General features: G+C 40.8%; 1 protein-coding gene across 2 annotated transcripts in view; it reads right to left on the reverse strand.

Moving 5' to 3' along the window:
• Positions 1-4,142: 4,142 nt before the first annotated feature.
• The window catches only part of A2M (alpha-2-macroglobulin), a 72,280-nt gene continuing 57,468 nt past the window's right edge, over positions 4,143-18,954 (reverse strand). Inside the window, exons 26-36 of one of the 2 annotated variants that reach the window (XM_055570179.1) lie at positions 17,822-17,978; positions 16,873-16,947; positions 16,264-16,444; positions 10,524-10,747; positions 9,584-9,802; positions 9,307-9,434; positions 7,825-7,915; positions 6,698-6,763; positions 5,160-5,262; positions 4,630-4,671; positions 4,143-4,294 (exon numbers count right to left, since the gene is read on the reverse strand). In XM_055570179.1, coding sequence (XP_055426154.1) covers positions 4,278-4,294; positions 4,630-4,671; positions 5,160-5,262; positions 6,698-6,763; positions 7,825-7,915; positions 9,307-9,434; positions 9,584-9,802; positions 10,524-10,747; positions 16,264-16,444; positions 16,873-16,947; positions 17,822-17,978 — 1,303 coding nt within the window. In that variant the 3' untranslated portion in view covers positions 4,143-4,277. The remainder of the gene's footprint in view (positions 4,295-4,629; positions 4,672-5,159; positions 5,263-6,697; positions 6,764-7,824; positions 7,916-9,306; positions 9,435-9,583; positions 9,803-10,523; positions 10,748-16,263; positions 16,445-16,872; positions 16,948-17,821; positions 17,979-18,954) is intronic. The other variant, XM_055570176.1, reaches the window with a different exon arrangement.

Raw genomic sequence — 18,954 nt, forward strand, 5'->3', positions numbered from 1 at the left:
TATGCTCATGTGATTCAATAGTCAAATACTTTTAAATGGTGCTCACTAAGTGGTCTCTTCCTATCCTTGAGAACCTCTGCTTACTTTTTCCTGTTTCTGTAGGTAGGTAAGTGCTTCCCTTTTTGACCGTGCTGGGTCTTCATTGTGATGCATAGGCACTCAGGCTCAGTTGCCTGGTGGCATGTGGGATCCTAGTTCTCTGACTAGGGATCCAACTCATTTCCCCTACATTGGAAGGTGGATTCTTAACCACTGGACCATTGGGCAAGTCCCAGGTAAATACATTTTTAGTAGCTTTTTTTTTCCCTTTCTGGTGGACATCATTCTAGTCTTAGTTTATGTAAGCGCAAAAAAAGGGACACTTTATTTCCTTCCCCTCCCCTTATTTAAGAGCCTGTATTATGTACCCTGTCCTTTGCTCTATTGTTTTCTCATAACAGTATAATCCTGGAGATATTTCTGTATTGATATGTAGAGTGCTTTCTCATTCTGTTTCCAGCCACATATTTTGCCATCGTTTAGATGTTTCCTAATATATTCTGAATTCTTGTGACCTCTTTCATACAGTAAACTGTTATACCCTCACCTCCCAGTATTAACTTTTGATTTTTCAGTAGCGTTTACATGAATATAAAAGAAATTTATTCTTCAGAGGTAGATCAAGTATTCTATTTCTTTCTCTTTGAATTCCTGCCATAACCATGCAATCAACCTCTGACCTCTCTATCTCATTTACTGTCATGTCTCCAAATACTTTTACAGAAAGAACAGTTCACGAAATTTGATGTTGTCAAGCTATATCATTCTTTAAAAGTCTGCTGAATTTTAATTCCTTGATTCCCAGCCAGTAGGCTGGTGGCAGATCTATTTTCAATTATAATTAGATCTTTTCTTCAGGATAAAGAACATGATGTAAAAATTCATGACTCAAGAGCGTCCAGGTCTCTCTGGTTACGAAAATAATGTCCAAAATCCTCTTACAATGAAAGAAAAAGTGAATCGAATTATAAAAGAATTCATACAGAGTGCCTGGTAATTACCAGAATATCAGAATTTGAATGTGGTATGTCAAAACTTGAGAAGGTCATTGTATCTGGAGTCCATCCTAGTAATAAACAGTTTGCAATATTTATCATGTAGTATTACAATAAGCCAAATATGAATCTGTTTCTTTTATTCTTCAACGTAATTTCTCTAAGGAAAGAATCCCAATGTAGTCAGTTTTGCATCATAGCATGGAATATAGTGCCTGACATGCTGGAATGAATGAATAAATGTTTCTTGAGTGAGTCTTCTTGGTCCAAGGAGACACAGTGATTGATTTGCAACAAGCATACCCTTCAAGTACATTTGCAGTCATGACTTCCATAAGAACAGAGGACTAGACTAAGTGATAGAATTTATTATAATCCTGTTAGTTTATTTCCTTTAGTCATACATAGCATATTGAAAAGCAGAGATATTACTTTGCCAACAAAGGTCCATCTAGTCAAGGCTATGGTTTTTCCAGTGGTCATGTATGGATGTGAGAGTTGGACTGTGAAGAAAGCTGAGGGCCGAAGAATTGATGCTTTTGAGCTGTGGTGTTGGAGAAGACTCTTGAGAGTCCCTTGGACTGCAAGGACATCCAACCAGTCCATTCTAAAGGAGATCAGCCCTGGGATTTCTTTGGAAGGAATGATGTTAAAGCTGAAACTCCAGTACTTTGGCCACTTCATGCGAAGAGTTGACTCATTGGAAAAGACTCTGATGCTGGGAGGGATTGGGGGCAGGAGGAGAAGGGGATGACAGAGGATGAGATGGCTGGATGGCATCACTGACTCGATGGACGTGAGTCTGAGTGAACTCCGGGAGTTGGTGATGGACAGCGAGGCCTGGCGTGCTGCAATTCATGGGGTCGCAAAGAGTCGGACATGACTGAGCAACTGAACTGAACTGAGGAGAAGGCAATGGCACCCCACTCCAGTATTCTTGCCTAGAGAATCCCGTGGACAGAGGAGCCTGGTGGGCTGCTGTCCATAGGGTCGCACAGAATCAGACATGACTGAAGTGACTTAGCATGCATACATGCATTGGAGAAGGAAATGGCAACCCACTCCAGTATTCTTGCTTGGAGAATCCCAGGGACAGAGGAGCCTGGTGGGCTTCCATTTATGGGGTTGCACAGAGTTGGACATGACTGAAGTGACTTAGCAGCAGCAGCAGTCATACCCCTAATTTCTTTTATATTTCATGACTTAGATTGATCTAATTATAACATTTATTAAGCTCTGAAATGTTGTTTTCTTGGCCTTGTTGTCTGGTGTGGGTTGGAGAGGCAGAATGGTTTGAGGTTATGAGTGTAGACTTGGAAGCCAGACTTCTTGATATTGAATTCTGGTTTAGCCATTTACTCCCTGAATAACTTGGGGAAATTACACCTCTCTGTGCCTCAGTGTCCTCATTTGCTATGAAAGTGAAAGTGTTAATCACTCAGTTGTGTCCCCAACTCTTTGTGACCCCGTGGACTGTAGCCCGCCAGGCTCCTCTGTCCATGGCAAGAATACTTGAGTGGGCTGCCATTTCCTCCTCCAGGGGATTTTTTCCAACCCTGGTCTCCTGTATTGCAGGCAGATTTGTTTACTGTCTGAGCCACCAGGGAAGCCTCAATTGTTATAATAATACCTGTTTCATAGGGTTGATATATTAATACCTATGAAGTGCTTAGAGTAGAATCTAGCACAAAGGTGATTAACTTTCTTAAAGATTTTTTTGATGTGGACCATTTTAAAAGTCTTTATTGAATTCGTTATAATATTGCTTCTGTTCTATATTTTTTGGCTAAGAGGCACATATGATCTTAGCTCCCTGACTAGGGATCGGACCCACACCCCCCTGCATTGGAAGGCAACGTGTTAACCACTGGATAGCCAGGGAAGTTCCAGGGTGATAGCTTTTAGCTTTTACTTTTGTCTAGCCTGGAGACAAAGCTAAGGGTGCTTGAACTTCAAAGACCTTCACAGTTCTTTGTTTATAGCATCCAGGCTCTGTCAGACTCAACCAAATGAAGGCTAGGACTCCTAGGACTTTCCAGGGATCTTCTCTTCAAACTCTGGAAGCTTCTACTCCTCCATCCATATGATGGATGATTTAATGCATATGAGTATCTCCTTGAGTTTGTATTCATCCTTTGATTCTGGCTCAAAGTTCCAAAAAAAAAAAAAAAAAAGATGTTTCAATGTAACACTCTTATTTAGGCTTTGAGCCCTATGTATTCTTTCTTTTAGGAAAACTCACTTCTCTTTGAATCACCTCTTCAGTATTTTCAATCCGTCATCCTTCACTGAATCTGATACCCAAGGTTAACTAACTGATCACATATATTGATCAATGGCAGATTTGGTTCTCAGGACACATAACTTCCAATTCAAATCAAGTCCCAATTAATTATGCTGCCTCCCTATGTTGGACAGTCAACTTTCTATTTCATTACTTCCCTTTAATGTGGCGTCTTTCTTTCTCCAGACAGCCTTTTGTTCTCTCATAAATCCACTTGTTGGCTTTTTCATAGAGTACTGCCATAACCAAACACACTTTAAATGCTCCTAGTATATAATCCAATACTTTCTTCTTTTCCTGGCAACCTTTAAATGAAGCCTACTCAGACTACCATCTCTGTAATGTTTCTCATTTTTGAAATCCCTTAACCCTTGACTTTTTAAACAGTAATTTTATTTATTTATTTTTGGCTGTGCTGGGTCTGTATTGCTGCACAAAGGCTTTCTCTAGTTGTGGTGAGTGGGGGCTACTCTCTACTTGCAGTGTGTGGGCTTCTCGTTGCGGTGGCTTTTCTTGTTGCAGAGCATGGGCTCTAGTGTGTGCAGACTTCAGTAGGTGCAGCACGTGGGCTCAGTAGCTGCAGCTCCTGAGTGCTAGAGCACAGACTCAACAGTTGTTGCACATGGGCTTAGTTGCTCCACAGGATGTGGTATCTTTCCTGATCGGGGATCAAATTCTTGTCTCCAGCACTGGCAGGTGGATTCTTTACCACTGAGCCAGCACGGAAACCCCTTTCTATGAATTTTTATCTCAGGAGTCTACTGGGAATCACATGGAAGTGTAATAAACATTTATTGAGTAAATGAGAAAACAGTGATAGAGACTGACCAAAAAAAAAAAAAAAAAAAAAAAGGTTTATTCAACAAGCCTTCAGAGATGTTAAAAATTGTCTTTCTTCCGCGGAGATCTGAGTCTGTGGAACAGGGACTCCAGCAAAGCAGTTTTCATCGACATGGTTTTTAAGCATTTCCAGTATCTGTGATAGTGGAAAGGATAGAAAATTCAGATGGACATGGGTTTCTGGAGCAGTGAAAATTCCTTCCCTGAGATCTGGGTGGCATATTGCCAGAGGAAATCCAGTTAGTATAGTGGAAATGAGATTCATTACTTAAAATGATTCAACTTGCAGTTCTATGAACCGTCTGAGATTTGACTATCAGGGGCCCCTTTTCAATAAAGGTATTTTTTTAAACTATAAGTTGCACCTTGAGCAGTGTGATATCCATGAAAAATATTTAGCCAGAATTTTATGGAGGAGATTTGAGGAGAGACAATGTGGTTCTCACTCCATCTGGAAGGAGGTTTGCTTACCTTTGCTGCACGGAGCACTGTACTCAGCAACTGCAAACTCATCTGAATAAAAACAAAAACAGTCAAGCAAAGTGAGAGGGAAAGCAAACATCGATGGGATATAGGTTAGTGAGAGAATCTTTATTGTGGGAAGAATTGTATCAGAAACACCAGCATCATTCATTTGATGTGTTCTTACTGCCTTATGTCTTCAAATACTTTATGTTATGCTTTCCTTTACCCTAAACTCTTGAAGGGCAGCAGTTTAGATATCATACTTATTTAAATTTCATATCGTCCTATAGTTGATTTTAACTGAAGAAAAGAGAACTAGATATCCTACAGGTGCTTTGTATTAGGAATAGTACATTTATACAATAGGGAATTTCTACAATGTTTGTGTAACAGACAAAGACAGGAGAATCAGACTTGGTGGAGACAAAATGAACTGATGAGAGCAGTTAGTTTAATGAACTGGCCCAACACATCTTTCAAATATAAATCTCTGTGATCAAGAATTTAATTTCTGTGTGAACGTTGCTCTCACTCACCCGTCTCATAATAGTCATAGACTTTCACTATGGCCGGTTTCAGATCCCTTACTGGGATGTCTTGCAGAACTGTGAAGGTCAAGGTCAGGGTCTCATCTGTCACCTATAAGGCAAAAAGGAATTAAATGACCCTCCAGGGAGCTTCCGTCTCTCTTCTTTGAGTGAGTTTAAGTATTTAACTCTTAAAAAAAAAAAAAAAAAAAGTATTCACCTCTTTTGGGGAAAAACTTCCTGTCAACTAACAGGGTCTTTAAATTGGGTTAAAAGCTCTCAAAGTAGATGAAAACTTCCCCAAACTGTTTCTTAAATAGCTAAAACTATTCATACACTCCCATTAATATGAGTTCATGGCTCTGTTTATAGGGGTGAATGCTGTATGCTTTTTATTGTTTGAATACCTATGTTTATTTTTAAGTATCAGAATTCAATATTTTCAGTTCTCTATCATGCAGAAATACTTGTTAACTCAAAATGCGTGTATATATATATACATGGCTGAGTCCTTTTGCTTTTCACCTGAAACTGACACAACATTATTAATTGGCTCATGTATGCGTGCTAAATTGCTTCAGTTGTGTCTGACTCTTTGCGACCCTATGGACTACAGCCCACCAGGCTTCTCTGTCCATGGGATTTTCCAGGCAAGAATACTGGAGTGGGTTGCCATGCTCTCCTCCAGGGGATCTTCCTGAACCAGAGATTGAACTCTTGTCTGTTATGTCTTCTGCATTGGCAGGTAGGTTTTTTACCACTGAGCCACCTGGGAAGCCCAACTGGCTATACCCCTGTATAAAATAAAAAGTTTTAAAAAAAAGGAATATAAAAGGCAGATTGCTGCAGACTTAAGTTTCATAAAATTGTAAGCTATAATATCCATCAATATGGGAACAAATAAACTATGTAACAACACACAACTATAAAATCAGATTGGTTTATTGGTGGACTGATCTTATATTTTATGGTCTAAGTCCTTCCTGAGATTGGTATTACCCTTTTGTCTTACTGATGTGATGTTGAAATGTGTGTGTGCTGAGTCATGTCCAACCCTTAGCCACGCCAAGGACTATAGCCCACCAGGCTCCTCTGTCCATGGGATTTCTCAGGCAAGAATACTGGAGTCGGCTGCCATTTACTTCTCCAGGGGATCTTCCTGACCCGGGGATCAAACCCTTGTCTCTTAAGTCTCCTGCATTGGCAGGTGGATTCTTTACCACTGGTGTCACCTGGGATGTTGATATAATAATTGACTAACCCCAATGGTTGCTTCCTTCTATTATGCAGTATTTGCAAAATAACTTGTGCACATAAGTCAGCACTTTTTGTGGAGAATTTCTTGCTTTTGGGGGGTCCTAGAAATATTCATATCCCAATATTATATATAAGTCATTTCTTCCCATAGTCCCAGATGAAATATAAATAGAGGAGAGGAGAATATTTATTGGAACTAATGTTAGAATTCTCAAATTTTTAGTATGGAGATGATGTCTCCAAAAATGTCTTATCTGTATATTTTGCAACTAGATTGGCAGGGCACTCACCTTATCCAGATAAATCAAAACATGATTGTTGCTAACTTCTGTTCGGCTCACATTAGATCTTTCTAGCTGAAGAAAATTAAGACATTGTAAATGTTAATAAACAGATGAAAATCCTGGGGAACCAGAGAAAAGAATGTTTATTACCAAACTAAGCCTGAGGGTGAAATTTCTTGAATGCTTTTTATAAGCAAAGACAATAATGTGGCAAAATTAAAAAAGAAAGGTAATTGGGATGCAGAGTTTAATATTAGTATGATACAGGACCTATGTATAAAGTTGATTTATTTGAGGAACAGGGAACAAAAAAGCTTAGAAATTACCCATATCTCAAGGTTCAATTCACATTCCATTCCTTTATGGAGGCTTTTTTTTTCTTTACTTTTTCTTATTCTCAGTTTTCTCTGTACTTCTGCAATAGTTCTACTTTGTTAATCTTTTTCATATTTTTTCACTGGTTCATGTGCTTATGCTTTATTTTCTGAAGATTCTAAGCTCTGTTAAAGTAGGAGCCTGCCAACACTTTTTTTCCTAGTAGATGTGGCTCCTAGCATAGTGCTGTTCATGACAGGAGACAGACTGCTGCTGTGTCACTAAAGCAGTGGACAGGAAGGATGCTGGAGCTGGCATCCAGCATCCAGGTCTGCCCAGGAAGCTCAGAAGACTAAATTAATATGATCCTTAATAGCTGCCACCCCAGTATGATTCATGGTGGAAGAACAGTCTCAAAATTATCTGAGTTGACCACTGAAGTTAGTAGTGAAAGACTGGTTAATGATAACAATGCTTCATAAAACTAGAAGAAAAGGAGAAAGTTTTACAGACCATTTGTTTTTCATGGGTGGCAGTTCTGGGTTATTAGTACTTAAAATTAATATTTCAAATTAATATCTTAATGGAAATGTGACCAAAAAATCCATCACAAAATTTTGAGACCCATTAAAGCAAAGTTTAATGGGAAAACAAACAAACAACTCCCCATACAAACATGCTAAATTATATTTCTGCATTTGGTGAAAATAATGTCTTTGGTAGGAGTTGATTTAATAGTATTTTATATTAATGTCTTAGTCTAGAGATATATAAAACATTAAATAAAATAGAGTCTCCTGGGCTTATTGTAAACCTACCATTTTCACTGTTGGTTTCAAGGGAATGAAGCCAGATACCATCTTCACATCAACAATTGCCATATTGGAGGCTGGACGGCTTCCAATATAACTAAAAATCCAGGGAAGAAAGGAGTTAGGATTTTCTGTGTCATTAAATATTCTTTTTCTATGTCCATTAAGCACATAAGAGTCCTGAAAGGTACCAGAAATCTTCCTAAATTTCTTATCAAGGAGCTCAAAAAACTGGCTGTGCATTAGAATCTTCAGGGGAGACTGTTGAAGCCACAGAGACCAGGCCTTATTCCAGACCAGATGAATCAGAATTGCATGGGTGTGACCTCTGAGCATCTGCCTTTTAAGAAAGCTCTATAAGTGCTGCATAGTTGGGCAGCTCAGTTCAGTCGCTCAGTCGTGTCTGACTCTATGCGACCCCATGGACTACACCATGCCAGGCCTTCCTGTCCATCACCAACTCCCGTCCAACACCATACTCAAACTCATGTCCATCGAGTTGGTGATGCCATCCAACCATCTCATCCTCTGCCGTCCCCTTCTCCTCCCACCTTCAGTCTTTCCCAGCATCAGGGTCTTTTCATATAAGTCAGTTCTTCACATCAGGTGGCCAAAGTATTGGAGTTTCAGCTTCAGCAACAGTCCTTCCAATGACTATTCAGTACTGATTTCCTTTAGGATGGACTGTTGGATCTCCTGGCAGTCCAAGGGACTCTCAAGAGTCTTTTCCAACACCACAGTTCAAAAGCATAGATGGGCATGAGATTGCTAATCTATCCAGTTATTTGTTACATGTACTTTGTCTTTTTTCCTGAATAATATCCCCAACCAGGTTATAATATTCTTGTTGTTCAGTCACTAAGTCGGGTCTGACTCTTTGTGATCCCATAGACTACAGGATGCCAGGCTCCCTTGTCCTTCACTATCTGCCAGAGTTTGCTCTTAATATTCTTGTGGACAGATACAAATAGCCCAATAGTTATTCGAAAATGGCTGCATATGTATGTATTTCCCCCAGATTGATTATTTTATATATAATCTGAGATTTAATTATCACCAGTAGGAATTCTAACTAGAAAGTCACTACTCCCTTCTATTCATACTTTGCAAGAGGTCTCCACCTTTGTCCTGGATAAAGCAAGAATAATATCGGATTTCATGACAATAGAATGAAATCAGGATGAATCATTATATTAGAATAAAATCAGGAATTCAGGTTAGAGGCAAGGGGTAACATTCTTTATGTAATTATTATTGAGGGGGTTAATAAGCTGCACATAAGGAGATTAGACACCAAGAGATCCTGAAGTGGGGGATATACAATGTAAACTTCATCACTGAGAAATTCTGTGTCAACATGGGAACAGGTTGCTTTTTCAATAAATTCAGAACAGACATTCACCGTCACGCTGCTCTGCTTAATGTGGAGTTCTAGTGAGAAGATTGGCTGTTATACCCAGAACTACACGATGCAGTTAGAGGTCTTACCTGACACTCAGTGAGATCTGGAAGCTGGTGTGGGCTTTGGGTCCATCACAAGTTTGGGGCAGAGTATGCACCTCCAAAGCAAATGGGAACTCGTCTTTTTTCGGGAGAATATTGTATTTCAAAGATGTCTGTGGAACAGAGAAAAATCTGTGATTTTTCCTTCTCCAGGACTCCTCCCAAATACCTCAACTCTTTCTCTCATTTGCATCATCGTTCGCTGAGTTAGGACTTTTCAGTGACCATGGTGACTCTGGATCTTCTGTGCCCAGAAGCTCACCTGGAGGTAAACACATCCTTCTCCTGTGACTGACATGCTGTACTCTCCAGGCACTTCTGGCAGTGAAACCTGCTGTAGTAACAGGCGGTTGCTGTTTTCCACTTGGAATTTTGTGGAAAATGTCCCTGAAGACTGGATGGTCACCTGTGCAGCCTTCCTAGCGCTGGTGAAAGTGGCTGCTCCGTATCTGGACAAGGCGTGGAGAGCTACCACTGTGTCCTGGAAGAGACAGGTGAGAGGACCCACTTAGGCATGACAGCCCTTGAAAGACCCAAAAGTCCATATTAGTGAATAGTGAAAGTCACTCAGTCATGTCTGACTTTTTGTGACCCCATGGACTGTAGCCTGCCAGGCTCCTCTGTCCATGGAATTCTCCAGGCAAGAATACTGGAGTGGTTAGCCTTTCCCTTCTCCAGGGTATCTTCCTAACCTAGGGATTGAACCCAGGTCTCCCGCATTGCAGGCAGATTCTTTACTGTCTGAGCCACCAGGGAAGCCCAAGAACACTGGAATGGGTAGCCTATCCCTTCTCCTGGAGAACTTCCCAACCCAGGGATAGAACCAGGGTCTCCTGCATTGCAGGAGGATTCTTTACCAGCTGCATTACCAGGGAAACCCAAAATCCATGTTAGTTGCCACAAAAGGAGCTTTGGTTTCCTATTTCCTGTTCCCCTCACTACTTCAGTAGTAGAATCCTCATTTTAAGATTGATTATAATCCTTAGATAGATGACAGAACCATATCCTTTGTGTATCTGCCTTGGACTGTATGGTTCTGTCATGTATCTATCCTTATTTCTCACCATCCTTGAATACTAATAACATTTTTCCTCATTTCAAATTGTTCTTATCTTCATTTTTTTTTTCTTATACATGTTTGTATCTTGTTCAAACATTTTGCTACCTGAAGGTGAAGTGAAAGATTCTGGCTAAGCACGGACCTGGGTGGAGGAGAAGCCCCCCTGGCAATTCTGCTGCTTTGAGATCCACTTCACGATTCTTGTGGCAGGGTCGAGGTCCTCTGGGGTCGGGGCCGGCTGGGCCGTGACCTGAGCAAGGAGCACGTAGGCCGTCATCTCCACCTCCACAGACGGAGCCCTGGGTTGGTAAATGTCCTCCGTGAGCGCCCTGGGTTTCTGAGGTCGTGTCCAGTGCATGGTATTATCTGGATGTGAGAAAAAGATTTTTTCATGTGGTATGTAAATGACCACATACTCATATTCAAGTTCAAGTAAAAGTACAGGAGCCAGACCTGCAGTGAGGGTTGCCTTCCAATGATAGTCTGTTAAACCTTATTTGGATGCTTTTCCTTATAGGACAAGCTGAACTTAACTTCTCATAGAAGAAGGCTAAGGCGGTCATGTTGCTGGAGTCCAAAGCCTACAGCCGTCCAAGTTGTGAAATGGTTGCTGCAGTTGTGTTGGTGGAAGAAATAGCCAAGCAAGTTCTCTGATTGGTTGTAGTAATTTCCTGTATCTGATGTTATTCTAACCTTGTATAGGGTTTGTTCCCAGAGAAGGCAATGGCAACCCACTCCAATACTCTTGCCTGGAAAATCCCATGGACGGAGGAGTCTGGTAGGCTGCAGCCCATGGGGTCGCTAAGAGTCGGACACGACTGAGTGACTTTACTTTCACTTTTCACTTTCATGCATTGGAGAAGGAAATGGCAACCCACTCCAGTGTTCTTGCCTGGAGAATCCCAGGGACAGAGGAGCCTGGTGGGCTGCCGTCTATGGGGTCACACAGAGTTGGACACGACTGAAGTGACTTAGTAGCAGCAGGGTTTGTTCAATTTTCTATAAAGCCTGTCTTTGGAGATTTCTTATGAGGATCACAAATCACATGAGATAATGGAGTTTTCACTGATTAGATTAAAAGAGTAGAGTAATTGTCAAAATACCAAAGGCTGACAGGGTGTGAAATAACAGGTACTGATTTATACTGCTGTGGGAAGTAAACAGCTCTTTGGAGAGTAATTTGGCAGTAATCCAGCAAAGGGGAAAAGGTACTGAGCTCACGAATCCATCGGTTATGCTTTCCAAGTTCAAGTTAGACAAACTCAGGTACTACCCCCTCAAGGAGAATATGAGTATTCATTGCATCATGGTTTGCAACAGAAGTAAATAAACAAGAAAAGATCCATGAGAAGAGACACTCTATATAAGTTACAACCTTTCAGTATATTGTAATGTACTATGCTAGTCAATCTAATAACACGGACCACAGCCTTGTCTAACTCAATGAAACTAAGCCATGCCCTGTGGGGCCACCCAAGATGGGTGGGTCATGGTGGAGAGGTCTGACAGAATGTGGTCCACTGGAGAAGGAAATGGCAAACCACTTCAGTATTCTTGCCTTGAGAACCCCATGAACAGTATGAAAAGGCAAAATGATAGGATACTGAAAGAGGAACTCCCCAGGTTGGTAGGTGCCCAATATGCTACTGGAGATCAGTGGAGGAATAACTCCAGAAAGAATGAAGGGATGGAGCCAAAGCAAAAACAATACCCAGTTGTGGATGTGACTGGTGATAGAAGCAAGGTCCGATGCTGTAAAGAGCAATATTGCATAGGAACCTGGAATGTCAGGTCCATGAATCAAGGCAAATTGGAAGTGGTCAAACAGCAGATGGCAAGAGTGAATGTCGACATTCTAGGAATCAGTGAACTAAAATGGACTGGAATGGGTGAATTTAACTCAGATGACCATTATATCTACTACTGCAGGCAGGAATCCCTCAGAAGAAATAGAGTAGCCATCATGGTCAACAAAAGAGTCCAAAATGCAGTACTTGGATGCAATCTCAAAAACGATATTATGATCTCTGTTCGTTTCCAAGGCAAACCATTCAATACCACAGTAATCCAAGTCTATGCCCCAATGAGTAATGCTGAAGAAGCTGAAGTTGAATGGTTTTATGAAGACCTACAAGACCTTTTGAAACTAACACCCAAAAAAGACATCCTTTTCATTATAGGGGACTGGAATGCAAAAGTAGGAAGTCAAGAAACACCTGGAGTAACAGAAAAATTTGGCCTTGGAATACGGAATGGAGCAGGGCAAAGGCTAATAGAGTTTTGCCAAGAAAATGCACTGGTCATAACAAACACCCTCTTCCAACAACACAAGAGAAGACTCTACACATGGACGTCACCAGATGGTCAACACCAAAATCAGATTGATTATATTCTTTGCAGCCAAAGATGGAGAAGCTCTATACAGTCAACAAAAACAAGACCAGGAGCTGACTGTGGCTCAGATCATGAACTCCTTATTGCGAACTTCAGACTTAAATTGAAGAAAGTAGGGAAAACCACTAGACCATTCAGGTATGACCTAAATCAAATCCCTTATGATTATACAGTGGAAGTGAGAAATAGATTTAAGGGCCTAGATCTGATAGATAGAGTGCCTGACGAACTATGGATGGAGGTTCATGAAATTGTACAGGAGAAAGGGATCAAGACCATCCCCATGGAAAAGAAATGCAAAAAAGCAAAATGGCTGTCTGGGGAGGCCTTACAAATAGCTGTGAAAAGAAGAGAAGCAAAAAGCAAAGGAGAAAAGGAAAGATATAAGCATCTGAATGCAGAGTTCTGAAGAATAGCAAGGAGAGATAAGAAAGCCTTCCTCAGTGATCAATGCAAAGAAATAGAGGAAAACAACAGAATGGGAAAGACTAGAGATCTCTTCAAGAAAATTAGAGATACCAAGGGAACATTTCATGCAAAGATGGGCTCGATAAAGGACAGAAATGGTATGGACCTCACAGAAGCAGAAGATATTAAGAAGAGATGGCAAGAATACACAGAAGAACTGTACAAAAAAGATCTTCACGACCCAGATAATCACGATGGTGTGATCACTGACCTAGAGCCAGACATCCTGGAATGTGAAGTCAAGTGCGCCTTAGAAAGCATCACTATGAACAAAGCTAGTGGAGGTGATGGAATTCCAGTTGAGCTATTTCAAATCCTGAAAGATGATGCTGTGAAAGTGCTTCACTCAATATGCCAGCAAATTTGGAAAACTCATCAGTGGCCACAGGACTGGACAAGGTCAGTTTTCATTCCAATCCCAAAGAAAGGCAATGCCAAAGAATGCTCAAGCTACCACACAATTGCACTCATTTCACATGCTAGTAAAGTAATGGTCAAAATTCTCCAAGCCAGGCTTCAGCAATATGTGAACTGTGTACTTCCAGATGTTCAAGCTGGTTTTAGAAAAGGCAGAGGAACCAGAGATCAAATTGCCAACATCCACTGGATCCTTGAAAAAGCAAGAGAGTTCCAGAAAAACATCCATTTCTGCTTTATTGACTATGCCAAAGCCTTTGACTGTGTGGATCACAATAAACTGTGGAAAATTCTGAAAGCGATGGGAATACCCAGATTACCTGACCTGCATCTTGAGAAACCTATATGCAGTTAGAACCAGACATGGAACAACACACTGGTTCCAAATAGGAAAATGAGTACATCAAGGCTGTATATTGTCACCCTGCTTATTATTTAACTTCTATGCAGAGTACATCATGAGAAATGCTGGGCTGTAAGAAGCACAAGCTGGAATCAAGATTGCCGGGAGAAATATCAATAACCTCAGATATGCAAGTTGTGGCTTTCCTTGTGGCCTAGACGGTAAAGCGTCTGCCTACAATGCTGGAGACCTGGGTTCGATCCCTGGATTGGGAAGTTCCCCTGAAGAAGGAAATGGCAGCCCTCTCCAGTATTCTTGCCTGGAAAATCCCATGGATGGAGGAGCCCTGTACGCTACAGTTTCAAAGAGTCGGACATGACTGAGTGACTTCACTTCACTTCAGATATGCAGACTACACCATCCTTATGGCAGAAAGTGATGAGGAACTAAAAAGCCTCTTGATGAAAGTGAAAGAGAAGAGTGAAAAAGTTGGCTTAAAGCTCAACATTCAGAAAACTAAGATCACGGCATCTGGTCCCATCACTTCATGGGAAATGGGGAAACAGTGGAAACAGTGTCAGACTTTATTTTTTGGGCTCCAAAATCACTGCAGATGGTGACTGCAGCCATGAAATTAAAAGATGCTTACTCCTTGGAAGGAAAGTTATGACCAACCTAGATAGCATATTGAAAAGCAGAGACATTATTTTGCCAACAAAGGTCCATCTAGTCAAGGCTATGGTTTTTCCAGTGGTCATGTATGGATGTGAGAGTTGGACTGTGCAGAAGGCTGACCACCGAAGAATTGATGTTTTTGAAGTGTGGTGTTGGAGAAGACTCTTGAGAGTCTCTTGGACTGCAAGGAGATCCAACCAGTCCATTCTAAAGGAGATCAGTCCTGGGTGTTCATTGGAAAGACTGATGCTAAAGCTGAAATTCCAATACTTTGGCCACCTGATGCGAAGAGTTGACTCATTGGAAAAGACTCTGATGCTGGGAGGGATTGGGGGCAGGAGGAGAAGGGGACGACAGAGGATGAGATGGCTGGATGGCATCACCGACTTAATGGACATGAGTTTGTGAACTCCAGGAGTTGGTGATGAACAGGGAGGCCTGGCCTGCTGCAGTTCATGGGATTGCAAAGAGTCAGACACGACCGAACGACTGAACTGAACTGAATGTATTATGCAGCAGTGACAATTAACACACCCGTACAAGGGACTCCTTTCAGCCTAACATTGAACTTAAAATACAAAAGGTAAGCAGACAGACAAAGATCAAGTAGAAATACTTAGAAGGATGATAGTTCTTATCTAAAAATGAAAAATGTAAACATTCTGAATATTATTTAGGATTACACATGCAATAATAAGATAAATCCATGGAGATTGTAATAACAAATTCTAGATCAACTACCTTTTAGAGTAGGAGTGGCACCCTGAGGGTTTTTCCAGCATTGGTAATATTCTGTTTCTTAAGCTGAAAGGGAGGTATTAAAGGTATATGCTAATTGGTCTTTACGCATTTTTGTATATCTGAAATATTTCTCAGTGCCTTATAAGAGTAAACAACTAATAGCATTGTCAAGGGAGAAAAGCAGGATATGTTTTATTGGATATCTTATTACTTGCATTTTATTTTTACTTCTTCTACCTCTCATATAGACCATTATATACACAGAAATATTGTGTGGATAATGAATAGGCTTGTCCAACATCATCAGTTTTGTGAAATGAGCATAAAATACTAGAATTTATTCATGGGATTACTTCCTTCAGTCTTATGTTTAAAATGATATGATACACTGGGTGAGGGTGGGGCATATATTGAGAACTGATATCTTAATCAATAGCTAATACTTGTATAGCACTTGCTCTGGGCCATATACTTTTTTAGCACTAGTCTTCAGAGGCCAAGCTTCTTACTATTACAGTATACTGCCTTTTAATCTTTGGATGTGTAACCTGAGTAAGAAACTTCGAGTCTATAATGATATAGAGGGACTTCCTTGGTGGCCCAGTGGGTAAGACTGAGCCTTCCAATGCAAGTGGTGTGGGTTCGATCCCTGGTCAGGGAACTAGGATCCCACATACTGCATAGTGTGGCCGAAAATGAAAAAATAAACAAAATGTAAATATAATGATATAGTTAAAGAAGAGAGGGAAAGGGATCCTGAGAGGTAGTCATGGGAGAACTTTGGTGTAGAATTCTTGATCCCGAGAATGTTGGGATGGGAGAAAGTTCTTGGGTGTGCTCTCACCTTCCTTCACGGCTTCCTCATGCAGTGACCTCAGTACCTCTGTCCTCCTTTCCTGGTTACCCGCCAGGGCAAAGGCATAGGCCAACAGTGCCTTGGTGTAGACGTGGCTGCCGTGGGATCCTTCCTTGGCTGACTTCCAAGCTGAGTCCAGGCAGAACAGGGCATTGCGGACGACAGGGTGCTGGCGAGGGAGAACAGGAAGGGGGTGAGCTGTGTGAATAGGGAGGTTGGGGCCCCCAGGTAAAAACGGACCACAGCACAGAGGTCAAGTTGTTCAGAAGCATTTATCCCTCTAGCCTCATTCTTAGGGAGGGAGAGAATAGTATTTTTTAATCTGTTAGTCTACATTCATAGTGTAAGAATATAATCCATATCTTTAGAATTTTAGATTCTATGTGTGTGTGATGCTGGTGGTGAGGTTGCTAGGGAAGAAATAGACAAGGGCCATCACTGGGAAAGTGTAAATGTATCTTAGTGGTTTGATCAAATTCTCTAATGATCTGGGAAGCATTGGCATTGCGTAGTGGGAAAGCTGAGTAAGGTGACATTTCAGACAACATGTCAGCAGTTTCATGGCATCCAGAGCAATGCTTTAGCCAGGACACGTACTGTGACAGGGAGAGGCATCTCTAGAAGGGCGATGGTGATGTAGGCAGAGAGGGTCACTTCATCATCCACCCCACCCTGTAAACATGAGACAGAGAGAGATTTGAGTAAGAAGGACATTTATAGTGATCCAGCTTACCTTAGGAAACAAGAAAAATCTCAAATAAACAATTTAATCTTATGCCTGAAGCAACTAGAACAAGAAGAACAAACAAAACCCAAAGTGTGTAGAAGGAAAGAAACCATAAAGATCAGAGCAGAAATAAATGAAATAGAAACTAAAAATTAAAAAAAAGGTCAGTGAAACTAAAAGCTGATTCTTTGAAAAGACAGACAAAATTGATAAACCTTTCACTTGACTCGTCATGAAAAAAAAAAGGGAGCGGGCCTAAATCAATAAAATCAGACGGGAAAAAAGGAGAAGTTACAACCGACACTACAGACATACAGAGGAGTACAAGAGAGCGCTATCAGCAACTGTATGTCAATAAAATGGACAATCTAGAAGAAGTGGACAAATTCCTAGAAGGTGCCATCTCCCAAGAAATTGAACCAGGAAGGAATAGAAAGCTTGAACAGACCAGTTACCAGTACTGAAGTTGACTCAGTACTGGTCAAGTTCTGAGTCAAGTTTAAAACTCCCGATTTAAAAACTCCCAATAACTAATAATTGAGTTTTTAAAATAATTCAAAAACTCCCAATAACTTCTGAGAATGCTCTTCATCAGCTCCTTGTATTCTGTTGTCAAGGGATTTGTCCTAATCCATATTCATCACTGTGGGGCAAAGTATCACATTCACCCTAAGTTCCATCCCCTCTTTCTGGTGCTGCTATCCAGGTTTTATTTTCATCTGATACCTTCCTTAAGGAATCCTTAGGTTATCTCTTCCTCTCCTTATCCTTGTGGACAATATAATGGACAAACGAAAACTAGCTCTGGGAACACTTCACCTTGAGGGCATTGTTAAGCAGAGACCCAGAACTCCTGAAACAGCCATTGCTCTTCTGCTTTTGGGCCAGCCAGGTGAGAGCTTCAGTAATATGTGCTTCATCAATGAAAATATAGCCTCGAGCCTGGGCAAAACTCTTCAGTACAAAGGCCGTGAGCCTGTGGGGGAGAGGAAGTGATGATCACATCTATGTTGGTACAGTGGTTTCATAACCACTTCACAGCAGCAGCCTGCACAGGACACATCTCATACACTGATGTGAGTCATCTAACAGACATACTTGTGTACTCAGAGCTTCCATTGCCTTTACTTGATGAGTCTGCTGGATTTAGTACAGTTGACTCTTGAACAACATGGTTTGAACTGCATGAGTCCACTTACTCAATGGTTTTTTTTTTTTTTTTTTTTTTAAACAAAAATGTACTACAGTACTACATGATCCCCAGTTGGTTGAATCTGTGGATGGACAACTGAGTTACAGAGGGCCAACTGTAGAGTGACAGTGTAGAATTTTCTACTGCTGAAGGTCAGCACCCATAACCTGCATGTTTTTCAAGGGTCAGCTGTACTCCTAATGTTACTTTTTTTTTTTCTGTTTGATTAACGCTTTAAATCTTTAGTGATTTTCCTTTGTAGATGGTAGCATTTTCTCATATACAGCTCTTACATGTGGTACCTTTTGACACTGTTTTGCCTGAGGTATCTCTTTTTTGGTTTTTTTTTGATGTGGGCCATTTTAAAGGTCTTTATTGAGTTTGTTACAATATTGCTTCTGTTTTATAAGGCTTGTGGGATCTTAGCTGCCCAACCAGAGATCGAACCTGCACTGCCTGTGTTAGAAGGCAGTCTTCACCTCTGGATCACTGGGGATGTTCCTACCTTAGGGATTTTAAAGTAATGTTTGATATCACTGGGACCATCTCATTTCTTTCCTCACTATTAGTTTGCTAGTGATCAAAATGAATCTGATCTAAAAAACATAATCTGAAGTTAACACAGTTTATTTGGAAGTTATGTGATATGGTCACTGGCTATCTCATTTAAAAAGTCATGGTTATGGAGGCTGTTTTTAAAAAATAGCTATTTCAGAAAGAATACCTTGGTGTATTATGAACAGGATGAATTCTGGGGACA

This window comes from Bubalus kerabau, chromosome 1, assembly GCF_029407905.1.
Source record: "Bubalus kerabau isolate K-KA32 ecotype Philippines breed swamp buffalo chromosome 1, PCC_UOA_SB_1v2, whole genome shotgun sequence".
Lineage (NCBI taxonomy): Eukaryota > Metazoa > Chordata > Mammalia > Artiodactyla > Bovidae > Bubalus > Bubalus kerabau.